This window comes from Trachymyrmex septentrionalis, unplaced genomic scaffold (genome assembly GCF_001594115.1).
Source record: "Trachymyrmex septentrionalis isolate Tsep2-gDNA-1 unplaced genomic scaffold, Tsep1.0 scaffold108, whole genome shotgun sequence".
Classification (NCBI taxonomy): domain Eukaryota; kingdom Metazoa; phylum Arthropoda; class Insecta; order Hymenoptera; family Formicidae; genus Trachymyrmex; species Trachymyrmex septentrionalis.
The window spans coordinates 1,019,820-1,030,538 of NW_017304207.1; the positions used below are offsets into that span (position 1 = coordinate 1,019,820).

At 36.0% G+C, this 10,719-nt stretch overlaps 1 protein-coding gene across 1 annotated transcript in view; it reads right to left on the reverse strand.

Annotated features, from left to right (window-relative positions):
- Positions 1-1,570: 1,570 nt before the first annotated feature.
- Positions 1,571-10,719, reverse strand: part of LOC108747563 (retinal homeobox protein Rx1-like) — a 68,421-nt gene continuing 59,272 nt past the window's right edge. Inside the window, exons 3-5 of the mRNA XM_018485124.1 lie at positions 3,915-4,012; positions 3,638-3,816; positions 1,571-1,909 (exon numbers count right to left, since the gene is read on the reverse strand). Coding sequence (XP_018340626.1) covers positions 1,746-1,909; positions 3,638-3,816; positions 3,915-4,012 — 441 coding nt within the window. The 3' untranslated portion in view covers positions 1,571-1,745. The remainder of the gene's footprint in view (positions 1,910-3,637; positions 3,817-3,914; positions 4,013-10,719) is intronic.

Consider the following 10,719-nt stretch of genomic DNA (forward strand, 5'->3'; position numbering starts at 1 on the left):
TATTGCGACGTAAATGGTCAGTGCACTGCGAAGCGTAGTTTGGACGAGGAAGATAAATAAGTGAAAGCAATAAATAAATGAATGATCCTTTGAGATTTGAAGTTAACGATTTTTAACGAAAAATACATCGTTATCAAATTAGAAGAATACGTCTCTTTCAATTTTATCAATTCAGATTCTGTTTTCGGATTTCAATGTTTATATGTGTAGAATATCTAAATTATCTCCGTGGACGCGCGATCTAAGATAATATTGTAATTAATAAAAAGCGATAATTATCTTTTATTCCTCTAAATGGTCTACGTACGTAAGTGATAATTTAAATACCGTACACATAAATCAATAGTTCACGTTTCATCATAGTTAACGTTTGTACTCACGTACTCGATGGCCATAAAATGATATAAGTATTTAATGAAAGATATCATCGCTAATTTTCCCCATGTATCAATTATTAGCATCGAGTAACACGGTGTTTGTGATGTCACCGAATTGTTCACGCCGCACACTCCATCTCGAAATCGGTGTCCTGCAGTTTTCTAATTGTAATTTCAATCACGTATTAGCGAATTAATGAAAAGTTAATGATACTTAAAAATAAATTTGCAAAATTTATTATATGTATATTCACTCTCGTGACGGTTGACACCAGCGCACATTTGTACCTGGCGTTATATTGCTTTATAAAATTAAATAATGTACACCTAGATCTGTCGACAATATAAAGTCATATGTGTATACGTAATACATAATCGACCTTGAGCCAAATATTTATGCTCTTTAAAAACTATTCGCGTAACTTTAAAATCTGTCATTTCCTATTCACAATTTGAAAAATAATTTATCGTGAGACTCGACACACAAATATTTGTAATAAACGTATCTTGAATAATAATGGCAAGTTGATCAAAATTGATCATCTTTGCCTTCACTTTAGCTATGTAACAAGTTTGCGCAACACAATTCCTATTGTCTATTGCACTATGCCGACTCGGAGCGAGTCCCGAGCAAATTTTTTTATACGAGTGCAATCCGCCCGAAAATTTTGCGCTAGACTGAAAACATAGTCTTTATATTGGCCGGCTATTTAGTGACTACCGTCGATATTGTTACATCAAAAACATCACAAATAACACAAACGCCTAAGAAATGCCTTAATCTCTTAGACATATTTTACGCTTTCCGTGCTGTTCCAGATAAAAACTCAATTTCCCAGGTTGACATTAATAATTAGCCCATTGTGTGTCTCAATCATGAACACATACTGACTGATCATAGATACCTGTTAATTATCATATCGATAGTCTCTATAATCGTCGAAAATATACCCACCGATCGTCGACAGTCGCAATATTAATCTCTTTGTGATTTAACACGTCACCAACGTACATTAGATCATCCACATTGGTAACTGTTGGTACCAAGAACAAGATTCTTTTTCAATCAGGTTCACTCCCTAGCACACACGCACACATACACGCAAACGGACGATCGCTTCCTTTTTTTGCCTAGCTTCTTGTACTTTCGTCACATCCAGCACCGTAGGTGATTTTCTTCCCCTCTGTCACGGAACGAACTCGCTCTCGTCGTTCGACATATACCGCTCGCACTGCTCAGGCGACTTTCGCCTGATCTAGAATCTGTCTTTGGGCGAAAGATTGTTCGCTTACTCGTCACGCCGTCACAAGCACGAGGCCGGTGCGGCTGGCAGCGGTGCGCGCCACTGGCGTATCTTCAGTTAACCTTCAGACCATCTGCAAACCTTTCGTGATGCTCTCGACGTGTTCCTTGGCCCGCATCCTGAGCGCTTGGATACTCGAGGTACGCGGATCGTGTCCCGGTGGACTCGGCGGTGGTGGTTGCACGTGGCCGCCGGCACTTATGCTCGCCATACTGCTGGCTAGCGAGCCTGCGAACAATGCGATTTCTACTTCTCGTTGGTATGCTCGATGAGAATGATCATGGTGAACGCTATCGTAATGCTGATTAACTCGTTAACCCGGGAATAGTCACACCTAGGATGTTTTTACACCCCAGCGCACAGTGGTTCCAAAAGCCTCTAAACCTGGTCAAAATTATTTATATATTATTTATACTTTTATTTATAATTCTTTTAATAAATTTTGTATAAAAAATGCTTCTTATAATTCTTATATTTGAGATAATACAAAAGGCACATAATGTATATGTCATGATAATGTTTTTAACTTACTTTACAAATTATTCGCTATCATCACTATTATCAGAAACATTTGACGTTTTGACCGTAAGATTGATTCCGGGACTTATTAGAGTGATGACATCTGCACACACAGATACCATATCACGTATTTATTTATCATAAAACATATTAAATGTCTCTAGTAAATATTTTATGATATCAGCTAAGAGGGCAAGGTGTGCTTTTTTTTTAAGGGAATTTAAAATTATCGTTTCAATTATATATTAAAAATAAGGTCTCGATTGAGCATCATCAGTTTTTATTGTAGATATTTTAATGATTTGTTGAATTATACTATTAGATTAAAAGGAATACATAAATATAGTCTAAATATTAATGCTTGTTTTAGTTGACTTTGGGGTTACTTTTGTACATAATTGTTGGAACAAATATAAAAATTAAAAAAACAATAAAAGATAAGATAGAAAGCATGTTACGTACCATTCATATTTTTAAAAAATAATAAAATATCTTAAATTTTAAAACCAAATGCTAATTTAAAACATTGTTTACTTTCAATATTTGTTTTTTAAATAGAAGAAAATAAAAATATTTTTGTTGTTATAGTTTTACAGTCTTTCGACATAGTATGAAATCATGATAAATAATGATGGCAATTTAATAATTGAAAACGAAGTTAAGCCACCTTTTAAAGGAATTGGAATCACTGTGCAGCGACGAGAAAGTGTGAATTATTGTAAAATAAACACCATTTTCTTTCATTTTACACATTTTATTTTCTTTTTTCTTTAATAATTATTCTTTACCGTTAAGTATGCAAATTCCTTAAAAAAATCACAATAAAATAGCGTTATGTTAATTACAATATTCATTTTTTAGAAATATTGTTATAATAAGTTGCTAAGAGACGTTTCAAAGGGGGTTGTTCCATCTTTGGATAAATTATGTGGTAGGTAATTTACCTACTGGATAAATAAAAGAGTAAAATAGTAAGAGTATAATAATAGAGAGTAAGACAGTGAGCTGAAGTTTACCGAAAGATGGAACAACCCAGCCTTAGTGTGCTTGTTTCATTTATTTGAGTTTTACTCCCTTTTTTCAAAAAATTATGGAAAATCCATAATGTCCTCAAATGCCAATAAAACAATTAATAATGCACAATATGTTGTTTATAATAACAATTTCAATTAGGGTGTAAAAACACTTCAGGTGATTGGTTACGTAAAAAAAAATGACTATCCCCGGGCGTTAAGCGTGCTTTGCGTTGCAAGAACTATCGTGTACACATAGATACAGAGGGTTTAATTTTCTCAATAAATACTATTTCTTATTTTTTTATTTTGTTATATATTCTAATTTTGTATTCTTAAATGTGACTGTCATGTATTACATTTATTATAAATTATCTATGTTATGCTTGGCAAAAGAGCGGAATGTATTAGAAATAAGTGTTACCTGGAACGGGGTTGGGCACAGCACCGACATTTGGCGGTGATGGTAATCGCCTGGGAGACGTCAGATAACTGGGATACCCCGTATGAGGTGCAGCGAGGAAACCGGGAAGTGCGCTGAGCAATCCTGGCGGCGCAAGCCAAGGATCCCCTGGCAGACCTAGAGCTGGACCGGCAACGTTCCTGAAACGGAATATTTCCGCACTATAGTTGTTATATATTTAGTGTTACACGGATTTATATGATGTCTGCACTGCATCAACGTAAGCATTCAGACAAACCTCATATTAGCAGCGTGATGGTATTCGCTCAAACCCAGTCTCGCAGCCTCCATTTTCTCCTGTCTACGCCACTTGGCTCGCCTATTTTGGAACCAGACCTGGAACATAACGCATAACGACAATTTGTCATTGTTCAATCGGAAAAACGTGGAGAGAAATGTAGAAAATAAAATATACTTGAATATACATTTGCTTCAATACAAATTTATGGATGCTTTAGGAGCATGATAAATTCTATCGTTTATCTTGCTTTCAACTGATAAGTGACCTGATACGTATTAGCTGTATTTAATATTTTGCATAATTTCGCAAATTCATTAAGCTCCCTAAGGCGTTCGGCTCGACGTAAATCGGGGAACAATAGCGGCACAAACTCTCATTAGCCGCTGAGACGCGATAATGGTAACGTGTCACTACCGTATACTTGAGGAAGAGGCCACCCTCCTTTCTTCCCCATTCTTCCCACCCCGATCTCAACAGCAGACTTCGAAGTATCGCTCTTGACTTCGCAGGACGTTCGATTTCTGTTATATTATTAATAAGTACTATGATTTTCTCATATTACTACTATAATCATAGCTTTTCGAGATAAAACGACATTCTTTTTGTTTACATACATAACTTACATTTTATTTATGTAAGAGTATTATTTAAATATTTATTTGATTATTTTATAACAGGAGAAATTCCAAAAAATAGAACAGTAAAAAATGTATTGAAATTGTTTAAAATACTCATTTTCAGTGAGAGAGAAAAAAAGAAAAGGAGAGAATTTTGATCTTTCTATTGTTAGTTATATTTTAGATATAGCTGACGACGACTTAAATTAAACGAAACGTCCGAATGTCTTGCTAAATGATGTAAAAAGGATTAAATATAATTTGCTTTAGTAAATTTTAGCATACGAATTATCGTGCAGGATTTTTTACTCTTATCCGCCCTTATTAAATTTTACTTTGTTGTTTTTATTAAACTGTGTATAAAATATTTTTCAAAACATTTTAATACAGTTAGATTGGTCGTTCTACATTTATTTATATATCAATAAAGAAAAAACATATTTAATAAATAATATTGAAAATATAATTATGAATGATCCTTTGTCATTACATTTTTTTAGCTTGACATTAGCACACTTTTATAATTGAATTAGAAAAATTTCGACTTAAGAAGGGCTGCACTTGCTTTTACGGACAGAGACCAGTTATCTGCAAAAATCTAACTGCAAAAAAGCAGACGAAAATAAGCAAAATAATAATAGTAAGTCAGAGCAAAAGTGAAAAAAAGGATAAAGAAAGTGAGAGAGGAGAGATTCAGAAGGTTCGATAGAAAATGGAGTTCCTTTGACGGGGTGCGATCATGCAAAGGGCGAGAAAAGTGGCTGCTAAGACTTTCTCCCTTTTCTGTACTCTCTCTTCGTCTAACTTTCTCTCTCTTTCTCTCTCTCTCTCTCTCTCTCTCTTCCTCCCTACACATTTCTCGATTTCTGCTCCAAAAGGAGGGTTGCAAAAATGTCTCTTTGGGCGGGTCTCCTTGGTCCAACCCTGAAAGCGGCGTTGGCTAAGAAAAGGGGGGAGCTAAGAAGAGGGTCGGTCGGCGAAAGATCGAAGGGTGTGAGCGGCAGGGGGGAGGGTCCACCCTTCCATCGGCATTAAGAGGGTAACGAGCCCGTGGGGCGAAATCGAAAGTGAGCGAGCGACGCGAGGTAACGCGACGCGGTGCGCTTCCAAGGTGGACTTAAGAAGGGAAGGGAAACGCCGGAGGGGGCACCCCAGTTCACCGTGACGGCTCTCAGCCATGTTGATTTCTTTATTGTAACATGGCTGCTGTTGGCAGCTCGCTAAGTCTATTGCGTTAAGAGCTGATGGTATCGGGATCTTGGCTTATGAATTATTCAGTCCTGGTCGAGACGCGCCCGGGTATAAGGCCCACCGGGTGCCCCGTCCGTAACGAATTCACACGCGGCGGCGAAGTGAACCATTCAAGCCGAGATCCATCGATGAATCTTGGTTTTTGCTTCGGCAGTCTTCTAACACTTAAGAAGGGATAAATAACGCTGAGCAATCGAGTCCAGCTTCTCTACGGTAGCTGACAGCGAATGGTTAGAGGATAATTGTTCGTATGCGAGTTATTTGTGGCCTCGACTTTTTTTTTATTACAGTGTACATATATTTTGATGCACATCAATGACTCTACATTCCGGGAAAAACATAGTAGTAGCGATTATAAAGATGACAATTTTATATATATATATATATATATATATATATATATATATATATAAATGTTATATAAATTAATGTATATACTTGAAATGATGCGTATAGTTGAACAAACTATGATTGACTACGTAATTGAATAAATTATTTTATTCAATTATAAACATTAGTTTTAAATATAAAACTTGTATAGATGTTACACACACTTTTATAGTTGCCACCATTATATTTCTTCCCCTAAGTGCAGATTGAGAAATTACAAATTAAGAAATGTAAATGCATCTTATCTTGAGCAGTATTTTAATCAAGCCTCTCTCTCTCTCTCTCTCTCTCTCTCTCTCTCTCTCTCTCACATACATATTTCAACAAGAATACATCAGATTACAATTTTATACGCAAAAATAAACGTACATTATTATTCAAGATACTTTAATAGTAATAATATGAAACTAACAAAGTGTTTCGTCGCGCACGCTTTCGAGATCAATTCTTCGCAAATATGTTTATTAATAGGCGATGCAAGATTCCTTCGGCGCCTCCGAAATAATCGGTAACAGAGTGAAGCGCCACGTTCGAATAACAAGGTGACTTGTATATGTAAGCAAATTGAATATTATTATCGGGGAATGAGTGATGATAAATTGTCAGAAGAAGAGACTATGAAAAGGAAAGGAGAGAGAGAGAGAGAGAGAGAGAGAGAGACTGAGAAAAACACGGAAACGAAGTGAAACGGAGACGGAGTTAAACGTCGGAGGCATCACTCGAGGTTTGGAGCTCGATGTAGGAGAAAGGAGAGGAGGATAAGAGGAAAGGGGAGAAGAGGGAAGCGAGGGAGTGGATATCGGAGCATTCCCGGGCTCATCAGGACGATATTCCGCTCTCGAGAACGAGAAGCAATTTTCTTTCCTGGCTCCGTGGATGAGAAAAGGCTACGGACAAGATGCCACGCCGAAATGATGGGAAAATAAGCGAATTTCCCTTCGTATCTCTTATATATCCTTTTCCATCTTGCCCCTCCTCTTTCCAGTCTCCTTCTTCCACTCTCTCTCTCTCTCTCTCTCTCTTTTTCTGCATTCTACGCCTCACCATAACAGTCCGTCTCACCGAGGACTGACTCGCGTTTAGCGGCGAGAGAGTGCGGCGCTCTCTCGTTCTCGCTCCTCTCGCGGAAATATAAAGAACAGGGCTAACGCGGCTTAATCTTTTTAGGTCGTAAATTTATTAGAGCAGGTACTTCCACCTTTTCCGCTCATCTCCGCCGACGTTCTTCTTCTTATCCCTCTCTCGCCCTTCTATCTCACTCGGTCTTCTTCCTACCCGAACCGACCAGCCGGCGACGATCCTCGGCAATGATATTGCGAAGGTAAACTCGCTTAGACGGTTTAAATGCAAGAAAATTGAAATAAAATGGAAGTAATTCCGAGATTAAAATTGGACGTCGTTCCGTTGTCGCTGAGAAGCGGCGACACTTTTTCGTGTCCCTTCTCTTACTCCACTGTGCCCTGCTTCCACCGTGGCGCGTTGGTCTGTGTGAGATTTTACGTGGCACACTCTCGCCCGAGAAACTTTGCGATGTCGGAGTTACATAATTTGCAAGATTTCGCTGGAAGGTTGACGCGCGGATAAGAGGACTAATTATCATTATCGCGTTAATGCGCAAGTAACATAACGGAATAACATTCCCAACTCTTTCGCATATAGAATTGTTTGATTTATTTTAAAATAATTATTAAATGACACATCATATAAATGTTATAATACTATGCAAAAATCTTTTGAATGGAACGAAGAGAAAGGTAAAATATCTTACCATTTGTCAAATCAAAGCATCTTTATTCCAAGACAATAGAAAACCTTACGGCAACAGTGAGCTAACTCATATTTTGTAAAACTGAAGAACATAAACTCTAAAGTTAAAATGATGGGAAAAATATATTTATTTACATTGCTGCAAATAGTCTCATATTTTAGAACATTTTCAAAGAGTTCATTTACAAATTTTCATTTACAAATTGTAGATGATGAATAGGAAAACGAAAAGAATGAAATTTCGTTACATAGTTCAAGAGAGATAGTTTAACATCCATTGTTTTCAATTAGTATGTCTTCAATTTATAATTTGATGAATCATTTTGCAATTTCTCCCGTAAATGTACCCGTGCCTTATTCATTACTATACTATTAGATATCACAGTTCTACTATTAAACATTAACCCCTAGTATCAAAGGAGTAACCTAATCTTTGAATCACATAACATTTTGTTATTTTTAATTTTCATATACGAGTATGTATGTCGAAATGTAAATTAATCTAATTCTGTAGTTGAATTGCATAGTTTGATAGTAAATAATGTCAGACATTAATGTATGCGTAATAAAATAAAAATGTATGCATAATAAAATTAAAATTTCACATTATTAATGCACTTAGTAAATAGTAAATAATAAAGACTTTCACATAACGCATAGTGTAAGAGAGAATCAACCAATCAGAATCCTTTCATTCCTTCCATTTTATGGAAAAGAGGAATTTTTGTTAATTCTCTTATGCACTACGCGTTATTCGTTATACAAAAGTCTGTGCTGCTACCTTCAGATTATATCCACACAAACTTGGCGTAGTCGCATAAATGTATGCATAAAGAAAATTATCCAATCGCATTTTACATGCGTCTTTATAACAGAAATGTGATTGGATAATTTTCTTTATGCTTATGTTTCTGCAGCTATGCAAGTTTGTTTGGATATACCCTTAGTTTGAGTCAATACCATAATACAGCACACTTTATTCAAGACACATAACATCCTGGGGAACATAGAATTTTTGGGAACCATAGAATTTTTAGGACGTCTTTAGGACGTCTCTTGGAGAGTGTGTTGTATGGGATATTCCTTAAATTAAATTGTTTAATTTCATTGTTTTAGTTAAATTAATGACATCCCAGCAAACACAGAATATAACTGCAACATTGTATATTCCTGCTATATTGTAGAATGTTGCTGCAATCAAAGGAGTAACCACTAGCTGAAATATTGTCCCACTGATTACATGATTTCATCTGATTAGAAATAATTTTTTTCACTATATACGAAGTCATTTGGTAAAATATACGATCTTATTTAATATTATACAATAATTTCTCGTGGTTGCATATGTATTATCGGATTATACAGAGATTTCATATGAATTTTATAATGATTTCGACGACTCTGTCCCACGATTACATTAAGTGGTTACCTCCTCCTCTCCGGTTGCAACATTGAAGTTATATTTTGTATTTGCTGGGATGTTAAGTAGGAACAGTGGTGTGCCTATAAAAATTACTAAAAATAATTCAAATTGGATATATAATTTGACATTATGAATTTAACAGTGGTCTACCCGAGTGCGTATATACGGAATACAATGTAAAACATACGAAAGAGATATGAATGTATGGATGATGTGTTTCCGGTGACTGCACGCAACAACAGCTCTTGATCTCTTTGGTAACATACGGTGACGAGCACTCAACGAGCAAGAAGCATATCGCGCCGAAAATCACTCCCGACTCTATCTGTCGCACGGACTTTTTTTCTCTTACCCCCACATGTATGTGCACACATACGATTGTCTATCATTTCTCTCTCCCTCTCCCTTCTTCTCTCTCTCTCTCTCTCTCTCTCTCTCTCTCTCTCTCTCTCTCTCTCTCTCTCTCTGATGAAACGCATCGTTCCGGGACGATGGTCGCTTTATACTCGACGGCGGCTCTCGTCGAATTCGGATTAGCGCCGGCAAAAAGGTATTCGAGGTGTTCACGCCACGTCGAGTTCATTGTTGCCGACCAGAGTATTAACAGATTTCGGACATTGTTCCCCCGTGGTGGTGGCGGCTTGTGAGGTCTCAGAAAGTTGTGCGGATGCGCGCAAAGACATTGCGTCGCGATACGTCACAGTAGCGTTAATTTCTAGCGATGCAATTCTTGGTGAAAACACATCTCTTAGAAACTTTCCTGTCTCTAGTCAATATTTTAATAAATATGATATTCACAAAAAAGATTTATAATTATCATGCCATGATCACATTCTTGCACTGAAAAAAAAATTTTTGATATTTATGACTATAATTACATGTGTATACATAATTATGTATACACATTTTTATGCTGTACTTTAAGGAACAATCATATTACACTGACAATAAGAGAAATATATTTAGCGTTTGTGAACTGTATATAACGGCGCGGTAAAATAATCATAGTTAGGATCTCTATTTTTAGTCGTTACTGTTATAATATTAATAATAATTATTATATTCATATAATTTTAACTAAAGTTATATCACAAAATATATAGTTGTCATAAAATATATAACAAAAATTATAATTAAATTATAATAATTGCAACAGTTTTTTTCTCTTCATCAATGTAAGACATACACAAGTTGATTTACTAGATAAAAGATAAAGGAACTCTAATATTAGGTGTACAAAAAAGTTCTGAGCTTTAGATTTAATACAACCGAAATAACAATTTAAATTTTATATATCTTCCCGCCCTTTTGGGGTTTTAAAACAGTAACATTTAACCTCCTGAAATGCGATACG